This window comes from Ischnura elegans, chromosome 11 (assembly GCF_921293095.1).
Source record: "Ischnura elegans chromosome 11, ioIscEleg1.1, whole genome shotgun sequence".
NCBI lineage: Eukaryota > Metazoa > Arthropoda > Insecta > Odonata > Coenagrionidae > Ischnura > Ischnura elegans.
In genome coordinates, this window is record NC_060256.1 from 22,877,811 (window position 1) to 22,892,712 (window position 14,902).

Here is a 14,902-nt window from a genome sequence, read left to right on the forward strand (position 1 = left end):
AATTAGCTGGAATATATATGGCATTTATTTATTTTAGTATATTTTCAATTCCTATTTTCACAGATCTTACTTGAAACTTGGCGGTACTTGGCAAAGTCCGCAGCTGTCTGATGGAGTATCTCTCAGTTCACATAGCTCAGCTTATGATGATGAGTTAGATGATGAAGAATGCACCACCTTCACGACAGAAGACACTGATTCTGGGCCAAGTGAAATGAGCACACCGCTCCATCGTGCTGATTTGGCCATGTTTGATCCTCTTTACCAGAACAGCTATACTGATATCAGCAATGGAAAAGATGATGACAGGTCTGTTTCGGATGATAAGGCTGTTGATGGAAACCAGCTCATCAGCTTTGACTCTCAATCACTAAGGTACAAATTTCATGTTATGTTTGGTAGTAATAATAATTTTGAAATAATCTGATTGCTTAGCATGTACTTGCAGTCACCTTTTGTGCCCCTTTTGATTATATGTATTAAAGAGAGCCTACTGTTTAGCCTATCATCAACTCTCCTTTCCCCTCTGTTATTTGAGTAAAATTGCCTAGTTTCCCCCTTTGAATAACTGCGTCAAATTTCATGCCTGCTTCATCAAATACAATTTTTTAGCTGTGCCAGTAGGATTAGTTGAGCATAAACAATTGGCCATTGCCAACTCTGCCATCTAGCAGTTGATTTTGTGCATGGTGACAAAAAGGGGAATAGAAATTTCCTAGAGTGTCAAGTCCTTCCAATCTCAGTCTGTGGTTTTGGCTCTAGAGTGTAGAATTATGTTCTGTGATAATATTTTTTTGTAAATAACTTCTTGGATAGTTTTTTTCCTATTTTTTGCTCTTATTTTGACTTCATTGTGATTGAATTTAGTAGTCTTGAGATGGGCCATTGTATTTTGTATACAGCTTGTTCTTTGATTGTTTTTGTATAAAAGTACTTGTAGTACTTTTGATCATTTGCCTGTATGTTGGTAATAATTTTTATCCATTTGACATAGTCAATATATTTTCCTCTATATTTGATGACTACAGATTCAGAAATGTAAGATTAATAATGTGTTTTATCACAAAGGTTAAGTTAAATTTGACATAGAATGGCATATATTTGCAAAAAATTTCAGATTCAGATTGCTTTCTTTCAAAGCGAAGGTAACATAAGGTTCTTCTGGAAACCTCTGGGCATTTCTACATTACTGCATCGGTCCAGTCTATCACCTTCAACTCTGGCATTAAAAAGCAGGTCTTTTGATGAAATAGTTTGCATTTCTACAATTATGTTTTCACATGTAAAAATGCACGGTAAAGGCTACATACTGGGAACTTAATACATTGTCTAAATTAGCATTCAGTGCCCTTCATTGAAAAATAAAATTGATAATAGTGAAAAATAATATGCAACAATATGCAATAATATGCACTGCAATTTTTCCATTCAGCGATGACCATTAAATGGCATTTGTATGTATCTATGTGTTGTAAGGTTGACTGTCCGGACTTACAATATTTGTTACTTTATAGCTCTACCGGTGATGATGCTCTATTTTCATCTAATGCTGCACAGCAAAAAGCTAACTATGTCCTTGAAGCAGCTTGTCATGTCAGTCGTGCTCTTCAGAGTGAAGCTAACGGTGAATATGACGTAGCCTTTGCATCGTATAAAGCTGGGATTGCAACTCTTCTTACTGGTGTACAAGGTATTACTCAAATGTACTTGAATTTTTATGACCAAGTTTCTCCGTAGTGTGTATATTTTTTGTATTGTATGGTTCCTCTTTGTTGTTTAATTACAATAATTTGTTTGAATAGGTGACACTGATGAGAAGAGGAGGCAAATTGTGAAAGACAAAACAGCCAAGTACCTTCTTCGGGCTGAAAAGATATTCAAAGAGCACTTGTCATCAGAAAATGATAGGCCTTCAAGATGGAGTGTAAGATCTTTCTCGATTTCAGTCTTCCTTTAAGTTAAATCATGCTGTTTTAATCTAGTTTTTTGTTTCATTCTTTTGCTATTTGAAGATTGCTCAGAATGTAATGTTGCTGGTTTCACTGTGAAATGGAGAGTTTTTGTTACACAATGTATCAAATAGGGTGGAAAGCTAAAGCTGCAATATTTATCATTGATTTTTCAACTTGTATCTTTACATTATTGCTTCACCATTTCTTTTCTTATAGTGGGTGTGGCTTATTTTCACAGTGCACGCAAAATTTAATATTTAAGTGAAATTCAACTTGTACCCCTGAGATTTTAAATTTTCTCTTCAGCAAATTGTGCCTGGTTCATACAAAGTTTGCACTGCCATTTGTAAAAATAAGTTGAAGGCTAGCCTATGGAGTGTATCTGGCAGTTAAATAGTGAAGTTGAAATTTATTTTGGCTCAATCTGGTTGCATGAAAGTGGTTTTGTCTGATTTTTTACCTGTCAGGAAAATTTCATGCATTCAAAGTATGTACTAAGGATGAGGTTGCATTCTATCTGAATTCGTCAGTTATAGGACTGAAGGAAAAGACAATTGAAGCACGGGAAGAAATGAAGTTACTTTATCCGAGGCTTAATGAACTTTGCAAAAATATTACCACCTTATAGGTACCTACTTCTGTACCAGCTGAACGATTATTCTCAAAGACTGGAGCAATGGCTAATGAAAAAAGAAACAGACTGTCTACAAAAATGCTGTAAAAAATATTGTTTCTGAACTCTTGGATGGGGGAGGAGTTTTTAATGTGGAGATTTCAAATGACCAATATTAAGGAATGTTTGTATTTTTCACCCAGTAATAATTTGATTAATTTCATGTAACTTACTTTATATGTAATTGTTTGTAAAAATATCAACTGTTTTTAATGTTTTTCAATTGAAAATCGTGGGTGTTTACCCTAGCTGAATTATGTTATCTACAATCGATTATAAAATAATCGATTAATATTCCACCAATTAATTGAATAACTGGGAGCACCTTTTCGATTAATCAATCATTTGATTAATATAATCTTTTTGCCATCCCTAGTTGCTAGGCTGGAGTTGAAAAGTGTTGAGTTGATGCTGAGATGGTAACATAACCAAACTCCCCTCGTATTCAGGGCAATAAATGCTGGTGAACCCCCTGCTGAACGAAGAGCACTCTGTTCTTTTGCATACAAAAGAAGGACCCAATTAGGCTGAAAGGTTTAGGGATACAAAATGATTATCTTCAGTAGATGGGGACAGAAATGTCTCAAGTTCAGAAGTAAAGATGAGGTTGAAAAAGTTGTCAGGCCATGTTTGCCATGAAGATTCTTCATTATTAATGGCGAGGGAATCAAATTCCCTTGTTACATTGTCACTGATTTTCTTAATATGAACTTATATTAATATCTGTGTAATATTTATCTCATTAGTGGCTCATGTCTTTGATTTATTATGGTGTCAAATGATTGTCTAGGATTTTCTCTTGATTTCATAAATGATAGTACAAATTCTGCATTGTGTTTGGAATAAGTGGAAAATATGCACAATATCGCAAATAACCATGCTGATGTTAGGGATATAAAATGAGTAAGAATTAATTTTGAATAAATTTCAATGCTATACACTATATTTCAGTCCCAGCATCTTAAAAGTAGCAAAAACTGATTTCCATTTAATTTTTTATTACTGTAACATTGGGAACTTTTCTTATTAGAAACCTGTTTTCTTACTACATATACATTTTGTAATGTAATTCAAACTATGTGTTTATGTTTTTCACGTATTCTCATCTTGACTTACCCTGTTACGTTACAGCCTCTGCAAATGTCTCCTGCCAAAATCCAGAAAACCTGCAGGCTTTCAGAGCTTAGGAGACCTCATTTTGAGCTAAAAAATTTCAAAGTTCTTGGTATCATCGATAAAGTTATGCTTGTTATGGATTTGGAAAATCCGGCTCACTGTTTTGTTATGAAGGTTAGTATTATGTGAAATGTCCCATCATTACAGCTATCACTGTACATAATTTGCCTTTTTGTATTGTCGTATGTTGACTTTTTATATAATATCCTCATCATGGCAACTTTTTCTCTTAGGTGCTACATAAGTCATCATGCCCTGTGAATAACACCAAACCCACTTCCATTCCTCAAAATGTTCCTTACATGGTGAAGCTGTACAAATATTTTGAAACTGATAATTCTGTGTTACTGGTGTTGCAACATGCTGGGTAAATATTTTGATCCTTAGCCAATATGTATTACGTCTTATGTACCAATTTTCATTTGTTTTCAGAAAGAGCAAGTTAGTGACGGATCATTAGCCTGTAATTTTTGAATGAATAGGTAATTCTTTCTCTGGAGGTGCTTAGCTCCCATTAAAGCAGTATCCTCTTCTTTCTTAATATTCATGTATATATGTTTTTGCAGATCCATTTTTAAAACTGCACAATGTTGAGTAACTTCATTTTTCATGAGGTTTGAAGCACCTCATAAGAATTTCCTGAGCACAATTCTTATCTAATTTTAATTATGACCGAGAATCTATTAAATATTTAGTTGGCTGTTCATGTTTCATTCTTGAAAAACCACCAATTTTTTGATGAAGAATTCAGATACAGTTGGCTCCTAATGACAAAACTCTTATCATTATTCAGCAACATATGGTGGCAGTTTTTTTCACCTCCCATTGGGCCATAGATAGTGGACAAAGTGAATAATTAGAATTATTTAATAGCAAATAATTATGCAAACTTGCTGCTTCTTTTTGCCATACCCTTTGACAAAATTGAAATTTGTCTGAATTTTTTTGGTTTGCTTGTTGATTTCTTGTGGATTCATTGTTGTGATTGTTTCTTTGTTTTGGGTGCGTCAAATTTTAAACATGTCTAATCTCCAGCCACATATGATTAAAATATTTTTTTAATCCTAATAAAGTTGAAGGCATTTCAAAGCTGAAGATGTCTTTTTTTGGTTTGGAATGAAAAACTGTAATATTCCGCTTGGTTTTATTCTTTACCAGTATAAACGCTTATTCCCCTCAGTGTCATATTCCCCTTTCGAGGCTAAAACACCAAGGGCTTGTAGTCTCACACATTTTTATCCTGAACCAGATGAGGCAATATTTGTGGATTCTACCCCACAGTGAGCACTTGGGGGGGAGAATCAATGGAGGTGCCCATTTTGTGTGACTTTTACTCAGCTCAGACTCACATCTTATGCCCAAAAATGACAGTGTGTGGTACGGAAGACACTTAAATTCCTACTGTGCACACTATCTGCCTATTGCTTGTATGGCGTTTATGCTGAGTGATTGAAGTTTGGAAAAAAACTGCCCTCATATTTTGTACATTCTTGAGAATTCAGGTGACACAATGCACGAAAGCTTGTGTCCTTACGTTTTTATAATACATGTTAATGCAGATTGACCTGAATCATTACAAGAAATAACATTTGTTGATTATTTTATTTGCAGTGGTGGAAAACTATGGGACCACATAAGCTCTTATTTCCAATCTGCCCAGAAAACTCCTATTAAAGGAATGGGTAAAAATGCTTACATGGGCCAAAAACTAATCGATTCCAATAGCTCATCTAAAAATACTGAGACAGGAAATGAATCAGGAACCAATATGATCTCAAAGCAATGCCAGCCAATTTCAAGGTTTCCAGCTAGTGTTGTCCATGAAATAGCCACTGCTCTCGAGTCAGGAGATTCTAACAGTGACATTGATGAAAGTTACATGGAACTGATAAGAGATTACACATCACTGGCTGTGAAAGATTTCCAAAGAGGCCCATGTTTGAATAAAATACCCCCAAGGATAAGTCCAACTGGGCCTTTAGATGATGGTCCAAGGAAGAATGGAGATACTCAGATTAGAATGAACTTTTCTCAAAAGCTGTCAAATTCAAATGTGAAACCTGAAATCTCTTACTGTGCAAAGGAAGCGACGAGTGCAACAAATGTGAATTCTGAAACATTAACTGTAGGGAAGTGTGTCCAGATAGGTCAAAGTAATGGCTACGTGTCAAATTTAGTCAGCAGGTACATTCCTGATCCGACCGTATCTTGGAGAAATCTTGAGAACCTTCAGACAACAGACCTCGTCCAAAATGCGCAAAAACTTTTAGAGTCTGTGAATGAAACTTTGCAGAAGAGTGAGAAAGTGACTGCCACGATTGACGTTACGGGGGCAAGCACTGGGGTTGTGGACAATGTTAGTGGCTTGCTGAAGAGTGACAGCAATCAAAACATTAAGGTCGATGAGCAAGCAAGTGATGCGTTGGATTTGAGTGCTGCTGTTGGTGGGAACGTTTGCGACAATGATGTTGAGCTGAGAAGTGCTCCTGCAAGTTCGGAGAAATCCCGTCCTCTAGCTATTGTGAAGTGCAAATCTGTTGATTCTTCGACATTTGTCTCAGCATCCAGAAAAGTGAGAGAGCGGAGGAATTCTTGGGGAAGAAGAAAGGCAAGCTTATCGAGGACTCGGCTGGAACGGAGGTACAGCTGTGGGGTGAGTTTCACAAAGTTTGTGAGTTTTAAAAAGAGAGAAGCCAGCCTCCTTATTTCTCAGTTTAACATATATATATCCTATGTTATGTATTATCTTGCTCCATTTTATTAGCATTTTTCATTGCATTCATGGTGTGCATATTATGGCATTATAAATCATCAAATACCATCTCAAGTTCTTGAGGGCTTATTACAGTCATTATTTCATGTGGGTCACTTTATTTGATAGCTCTTTCAGGCCTATTGCTAATATACTAATGCCTCCCTTGTTCCTCTATTCTTCCAAATCCTAACTGATTTGCAGAGTGATTTGATTTTTCCTTCATTTCCTCTTGCTATAGTCTGAGCAACAATGTGACTTTAGACTGGAGTTTCTGGGTATCATACATTTCTCAGCCCTTGCCATATTTGGTATTGGCTGTTCTCGAAGTCATCTGGTAGCTCTCCAGATTCTTAACATCTGTGGTAACATAATTTATTGCATACACACTTTTGATTGTCCATTAGTCTTTCTCAGCTGCTACATGTATTAGTCAAGCTTCACCAATTGAAGTAATTGCAAACATATTGCTTAATATTGTACTTCACCATTCAAAGGCTCTTCAATAGTACCGAACCATTTGAAATTCTCTTATCAATGTAAAAAATTGAGGAATAGCAATCTCACTGTATTAATACTTCATTCTTACATGACTCAGAAACATTGTTGTATGATTGAGAATTCCTGAATTACATTATAGGTCTTGAGGATGACCTTTATCTCCTTGGTTGCAAAGCATTAATTAATAAACAAGCTGAAGTCTGAAGGAGAATGTTGATCTGGTTAGACGTGATGCTGTGTCTGGAAAAGATTACCATCTACTTAGACATCCATTTCTTGTTTACATACCCTCATCCTGTAAGCTTACATGTATATTTAAGTGTTGATTTAAATGAGTTATTATTTTTTTTAGGATATTTTCGAGGGTAGGATGAAAACGGCCTCAAGTAGTCTCGAGCTTGGTGGTACCAATGTCGGAATAAGCATGCGGTCCAGGTTTTTTCAGTCCTCTGGTAACAGCCAAAGACCAAAGCTCCCTGAGAGTCTATCGCGTGCTTGGGCATCTGAGCTTCTGGTGGCATTGGAAGCACTTCATGAATCAGATATAGTATGCATGTAAGTAATGTTTGTTGAAACCGTTTATCATTAGCCCTCCCCATGCCATTAGTGGCTAGAATATGTTGAGATGGCTAGTTAGAAATTGAAAGAAAAATAGCAGTAGCTGTGTGGAAGACTTTCTGGAGGAAACATATTTTGAGAATTTGCTATTAACTGTTTGATGTGTAAAATCAGCTGTCATTCATTTTGAAATAATTGAGAGGATTTTTAATTGTAGGAAGAGAATTAGCAAAGTGGTTGGGTGTCAAGTTGAAAGATAATGTTTTGTTTAGAACGTGGTTAATGGCACTAGTGTTTGGTGGAGTTTTAGTTACTTTTTTTGAAATGTTAGATATTAATAAAATGCATTTGAAAATACTATAGAATACTTTTTCTTCTCAATTGCTTTAAAATGACATGTTAGGAGCGGATAGTATCTCATGATTTTTTGCTATTAGTTTTTGCCTTAATATTTGCATTGCAGCAATTATAACAAAGTGGCTGAGCATGGTGATCTATGTGTTCCATTGGTGGTTGAAGTTTGAGATCACATTGGTAGATGTGCACCTCATTTAGTGTGCTGATGTATGTATGTATCTATAAAATAATCTTGTTTTGGCTAATATTTGTTCTTATGTTCTTTTTAGGGATTTGAGACCCGATAACATTTTACTTGGTGACAATGGGCATATAATTCTGACCTTCATGTGTCATTGGCATGGTGTGGACGTTTTAGTGGATAGCTCAGCTGCAGAATGCCTGTATGCTGCCCCTGAAGTGAACAGTATTTTTGGGTGCTCTGCATCTGCGGATTGGTGGAGCTTTGGTGCAATAATTTTTGAACTGCTGACTGGGAAGGTGATGTATAATTTTATTCTACATAATTGCTTCTCAAATATTTTAATCCATCGAAAGAAAGCAGGAATCCATGTTACGTAGCATTGTAGCTCAGCTGTGGTCCTAGAATTTGAACATGAAGTTCTCAGGTTGGCTGGTAAACAATTAAATTTTGAGAAAAATTGTGCTTTTGTACTTTATGTATTTCTTTATTCTACGAAAAATATTGAGCTATCACCATTAATAAACTTAATGTAATAATAATGAATGGCTTCCCTTTGAGGTACTCTTCCATTACATCCATAAATTGAGCTGCTAATTCTTCATCAGCTCTGGTTACCATTAATCTTCTGTTTCATTGCAACTTTGGTTATTGTGGTATACATATTGTGTTGACTGGCAGGTCTGTCCAAAGACATTTAAGGGCCTGAGGCTACTTTAATTTTCTACTTCAGATTAGTTGAAAACAGTGTTAGAGGGTAGATTGTTGGGTGAACTAGGTTGAAGGATGAAGAGAATAGGATTTTTAGATAGAATGCAAGGGAGTAGTCCTCATTGTGAATTGAAGATTACAGTCTATGAAGGGAGGGGACAGATAGCCATGATACTTCTTTAATACTTCAAGCAAACCTACCTTAATCAGTAGAATACCTTAATAATGAAATATAAATTAATTAATTTTTTCAGACTCTCCTTTCCTGTCATCCTGGAGGCATACACAGTCATTCAATCCTCAACATTCCTGAATTCATTTCACCTGAAGCCAAGTCTTTACTGACAGAGGTGAGTTCATTAATAATAATAATAATAATAATTTTTATTGTTCCTAGAGATCACATGTTCCGGTGACATTGGAAGTCGTCAAAATAAAGTAAATAATTAAAGTAATAGTTACAAATAAATGAAGTGATATAACATTTACAATTTTTACAGATAAAAGAAAAAAAGTTACAATTTTAGTGGTTGATGGGCAAAGATTACTCCGAGCCCAACATAAAATCCTTCAGGCTATAACATTAACGATAATTACTGGAGAAAATAAATATGTATTCCCTTTCTCTGGTTTCCATATTTACTTCAGATGTCGCTGTTATTGTTATTCTATAATTTGACTCTGTTAAGTTATTCACCGGCAAGAAGTCCCTAAATCGCATTATATGTGTGTGGTTTCATCACCTGATCTACTTGTCTAGGCACACCAGACCTCAGATGCATTATTGCTGAGAGGTATGGCATACCGCCAAGGTGCCACAGAAAGTAAAGCTCAAAGCAGAGCAGTTAAGATACAGTTCCCTCTGCTCTGGGTTTACTCCCTGCTTTCTATGTCAATATTAATAGAGAAAATTATTAGTAAACCCTAAATATGATTTTTTTTTCGAAAATTCAATGAAGAGTCACACTTTTTGTTTTTTGGGTCCAATCAATGACTTCATCTGGGTTCCACTCAACCTTAAAACCGTGAATAATCCGTAAATTTTGTCCACCATGAAAGAACCTGGAAAAAGCCGTGAATTTCGTATTAAAAAAAACCTTGAAAATCTCTCAAACTTGATTATGGGACTATTATTGACAGATAAAAAGAAAAATCCTTATTTCGATCATGTTTCAAGGTAAGTCAGTCACAGACACTGTCCACGCATTTATTTGCACATTTACATTCGAAGCACAATTATTGGTCTGTGTGCCATGACGACTCATTGACATCAAGCCTGTGATTGGAAGACCGGTTACCAAAGGGTTCATCAACTCTGGAAAAAAATCACACACTTCTTCACTAACCTGCCACCCTCCATTTTCCCACCCGCAACCTTTAGCCAGCCTTAAATTTTGCTAACAATAGGCATTGTCATGAGGGCACTTTCATTGCTGCGTTTGCATTCCCGGCTTTACTGTGTTTGTTAAATTTTTAGTTAAACTGCGGCCGGTGATTGTTATGTGATCATTATTTCTTCCTGAAATGGCTTGACAACAATCTGTGAATTTGACGAAATCAGTCATTGAAAACCTGGAAAAACCGTGAATTTTATTACATATTTAATTAGAGTGGGAATTCTGTTCCTTGTATGGAGTTTTCATAATTAGAGGAGTTCGTTTGGGAGGTTTTTTTACATGCAGTGCCCCATTGGAAGGGTCAGGGACTGGGGCTATGACCCAGAAATTAGACTCCTCCTAAATTTGTATGATTGTAAGATCATAGAAAATCCCTAGTGTAGCATTTCTACTATCAAGGGCCATGTGGATACGGCTAAGTAGCTGAAATGTAGCAGTGGTGGTGGATTTCCTTGCTAGGAAGCCATGCTGGACTTGGATTAAAAGCTGGAATGACTTATGAATGTTTCTGAGACGATTGAGAAAAATTCTGGAAAGACTAGGAAGCACTGATATTGGCCGGTAATTGTTACGGTCAGCACGAGGACCTTTTTTGTGGATAGGGTTAGCATATGCTGATTTCAGGTAGTTTGGGAAATGACCTTCATCAAAAGGTAACATTAATTATGTGAGCTAGGGGGTCACAAATACATATAATCTTTGACAGCCTTCAAGATAGGGATGGTAATTTCATCAAATCCTGAAGAACATTTGTTAGAGAATGTATTCAAGGCTTTGTTGACCTCGAATGGATCGGTTAGGAAGAGAAAGAAGGTCTAAAACCGTGTAAAGAATTTTACTCCTTGAAAAAGCATATTATTGTGTTTCTGAATTCATGGTATCTAAGAGTGACTGTTGTCATACTTGAACCTATTGTACATATTTGTTTTTATTTACTGAGTCCTGTTGTGTTTTTTCTGCTATTTAAACAATGCTGTTTGCTATTATGTATCATTGTCTTTATGAATCACTTTTGTTTTTTTTCTCCTTTTGATGATTTCTATTTTACTTGCTAACCAAGCGAAATAAAGTCATTATTATTATGTAGGCTCTTGATGCTGACTGCGCAACGCTTTTCATTGTCCAGTTATGCATTTTATGAAACCACATTAATGCATTAATGTTCCAATGAGATAGTTTTGTTCACTCAATCAATGTTGCAAATGTCTTTATGCATCAATATAGTCTCACTAATGACAAGGCTCATCTGACAAGTTAGATGCAACGTTATGTCATGTATAATTTTGTATCAATTTCTGACCGAATCTAGCAACCTTGCCTCCAGAAGCTTTGCTGAGTGAAATATAGAAAATATGCATATAAAATATGAAAAAAATATTTGAATAGTCTTTGCAGTAAATGAAACATTCTGTTCCGTCCAATGGAATAGCCAGGAGGGGCATCCGGGGGGTCCGGACCCCTCCCCCCCCCCCCCCCCCCAAATATAAAAACACAATTATTGTCCTTCATAAAAGAAAGCAAAATATTGAAAAATCAGGAATTTACAAAATGTTGCTTTAACAAATTAAGTTTTTTCGATTATGAAATGTGTTAAAATTATTTTAAAACCCTTTACTTAGTGCCCGGTTTTTTTTTATTTTTCCCCTGGTTTTGGACTCCCCCTGAACAAAATTCCTGGCTACGCCACTGGTTCTGTCCATTTTTTTGATGGTGAAAATTTGTTTGCCAGTACGTGTTGCGATGCATAAAGGTCATCTAAATGAAGATATTTTGTAATGCAGTTGAATGGATAAGTACCTATTTACTTTTCTCGGTGAAACAGTTGCTGAGGCCTGATCCACTTGAAAGATTGGGGTCTGGCATCAATGGCATTGAGAACCTCAAGGCCCATCCCTTCTTCCAAGGAGTTGATTGGCAGGCGGTGAAATCTGCTGGTCTCTTGTCTTCCAGCTCTTCTTAACCAGTGTGCTAATTTCCATTGTTGTGGATCGCTCCCTTTATACTTTGTGCAAAGTGAAAGGGAAGCCATTCGAAGAATGTCATAGTATGTATTTTTATTTATTCTCAACTTGGTGGCTAATTCATGAATTTCATTCACCAAGTGCTATCTATGATGGCAACTTTCCCAGTATAAGAGCTTTCACAAAAAGTTTAATCACTCCATTGAATGGGTGTGTGCATTATTATGAAAGATAATCTATGAGGTATTTCTGAAAGTTATCTTGACTAGTAACATTCTCTGAAAGCCTATAAGTCAGTTGTGCCTAAGGATACATCTCAAGGAAATATTGACTTCCGGTTGATATTACTTTCACGATAAAATTTAAAAAATCTATTTTACTTAAGCTTGTTGTTATATGAAGTGCTTGTAATTAGAATAGATAGATTTGATGCATTTTGGCAGTGGACAAAAATTTTATACTGAACACTTAATATTGCATTTAAAGTGTTTAGTTAATAATTTTTCTACCTTGACTTTATAGGATATTTTTTTCTGTTGATCATAAGAAATTATGTCATTAAGTATCGTACGCAGTTATGATGCTGTAGTTCACCATGTGCCAACAATTTTACTCTTGTGCTTCTCATATATTTGGCTAAGTTAAAATCATTCTCTTGTTATTATTTTGACATATTGTGCATTTAAGACTGAATTTTTAATATCTTTATTTATATATCCATCTACTCGCCAAAAATAAGATTGTCAAAAAAAGACGTATGTGGTGTCTTATAGGTAGTTAGTTGTACCACATGGATGTGAGTTAATGAATAGATTTTAAAATTAAAACCAATTTCTGTTGAAAGTCATTATTTTAATTTAATTGATAATTCCGTTAGTGAATATGATTTGCCCAAAAGATACTGCCTTGGGATCCAAGAGAAAGTTGTGATTTTTTTAGCCTTTTTCATGTGTAATGAATTAACATTAAGTATTTCTGATTACATTTCCAACTTGCATTTGAATAGATAGTGGCTTCATTGTTGAATACCAGTTGTTTGAAGTATGTATATCTAATCAAGGCTGAGTTTTTTCTAAGCATATCAAATCTAGTCATTGTTGGTCCTAGCAGGGTGTGTATGTACTGAACTCTGTTGTCGTATATGCTAGTTTTATGTAGAGTTGTTATCTGAAAATGTTAACCATAATGTTTATTCACACTGTTAGATATTCTTGGAGAGCTAGTATACCATTCATGATCTCTTTCTTTGTGAACGTATGTTAGTAAAAATGAAAGTTATTTCTGTTTCATGTATGTAAATACTGTCCTTAAGTTACCATTTTCATTTCCATGTATTTATGTACTTGTGTTTTGAAGTGGCATTTTAATATTTTTGTTATTTTAATGTAATAAAGGTTGTTCGTACTTATTATAGAATCTCTCTAATTATTCCCTCCTACCCATGTAATGCGTAGTAATGTGACCTTGAACATCATTATTAAAATAATCATAGTGTCTTTGCGATCCAGAGGGTAATTTTGCATGGTTAATGGATTCCATCCATTCAGCTGGTGCTGCTTCAGCTAATTACAATATGCATTTATCAAGTGTACTATCAGGTTTTTCTAATATAATGGTATTCAAAACCTTAACCCTGTGATTGACCTCCCACCAGAAAAACTATTGGATGGAATATCTATTTGTTCATTGTTGAAATTTTCCCATGCTATATACGATGTAAAACTTTTTGTAAGTGGTCGTAGTATATCTTTCAAGGTGAGGTAAATTGAGGGGTGTGAAACATGATGCTCAGTTGATGCTAATTTAATAGATCTTATGGAGCAATTCAAATCCAGAAATCTGTTATACTCTGGCTTTCCAATGATTTTGTTTCCTCTGACCTAGATCCACATGAATGAATGTACAGGGAAAGCTTATAGTGTTGAGTAGTTGATGTTTTTGGTACTGAAGGAGTCTAAAATGTAAAAACCGGTTTTTGCGGATTGAAGAGTAGCACCCTGCATCTACGTCAACGTATGACTCTGCTAGCCACCTTTAATGAAGTCCATTCTTGTTTAGGAAAAAGAAACTAATTTGTTTATACATATGTATATGTTTGGCAAAATAACTCTCTTATTTCATCATTTCTGTTAGACCTGGAATTATAGTGTGGGTCTAAGATGACATTCCAGATATTACTCTGAAATATATCTGTACTGTCCCTTTTGCTAATGGCTTATGCCTTCAATTTACATTGCCAACTTTGAAATACATGATATGCTCTCCCTGAATTTGAATGTCCCCAGCTATTACCCTCAGTGAGGTGTACTGATTTCCCTTCCTTCCTGATTTTGAGCTGTATGCATACTCCGAAAGGAATCATTTGGTCGTGGCATGGAAATCCATTTCTACTCAAGGACGCTATGTTGGCCGCTTTGGCTGCAATGTGCTCATTTCCCTTCCATTCTTTTCTCTTATCCCCCACAAACTTCACCTTTTCTTATCTTTGCATATAAAAGATGTGTGATTTGCAAGAAATAGAGCCCTCCATTCATACCCTATCGTTTCTTCTCAGGGGCGCAGCTAGGAATTAAGGCTGGGGGGTTTAGGTGCAACTAATACCGGGGTGTGTGGGGGTATGGAATACCCACCAGGATAAGTGGTAGATGCGAGAATAAGAAATTGCAGAATTTTATAATTAATG

The 14,902-nt window shown here is 35.6% G+C and overlaps 1 protein-coding gene across 2 annotated transcripts in view; it reads left to right on the top strand.

Moving 5' to 3' along the window:
* LOC124167793 (ribosomal protein S6 kinase delta-1) overlaps positions 1 to 14,489 on the top strand; it is a 30,450-nt gene extending 15,961 nt beyond the window's left edge. For both annotated transcript variants that reach the window (XM_046545818.1, XM_046545819.1), the window contains 10 exons: positions 64 to 375; positions 1,515 to 1,690; positions 1,803 to 1,924; positions 3,757 to 3,915; positions 4,035 to 4,168; positions 5,413 to 6,454; positions 7,407 to 7,609; positions 8,239 to 8,449; positions 9,116 to 9,211; positions 12,081 to 14,489. In XM_046545818.1, coding sequence (XP_046401774.1) covers positions 64 to 375; positions 1,515 to 1,690; positions 1,803 to 1,924; positions 3,757 to 3,915; positions 4,035 to 4,168; positions 5,413 to 6,454; positions 7,407 to 7,609; positions 8,239 to 8,449; positions 9,116 to 9,211; positions 12,081 to 12,218 — 2,593 coding nt within the window. In that variant the 3' untranslated portion in view covers positions 12,219 to 14,489. The remainder of the gene's footprint in view (positions 1 to 63; positions 376 to 1,514; positions 1,691 to 1,802; positions 1,925 to 3,756; positions 3,916 to 4,034; positions 4,169 to 5,412; positions 6,455 to 7,406; positions 7,610 to 8,238; positions 8,450 to 9,115; positions 9,212 to 12,080) is intronic.
* The last annotated feature ends 413 nt before the right edge of the window (positions 14,490 to 14,902 follow it).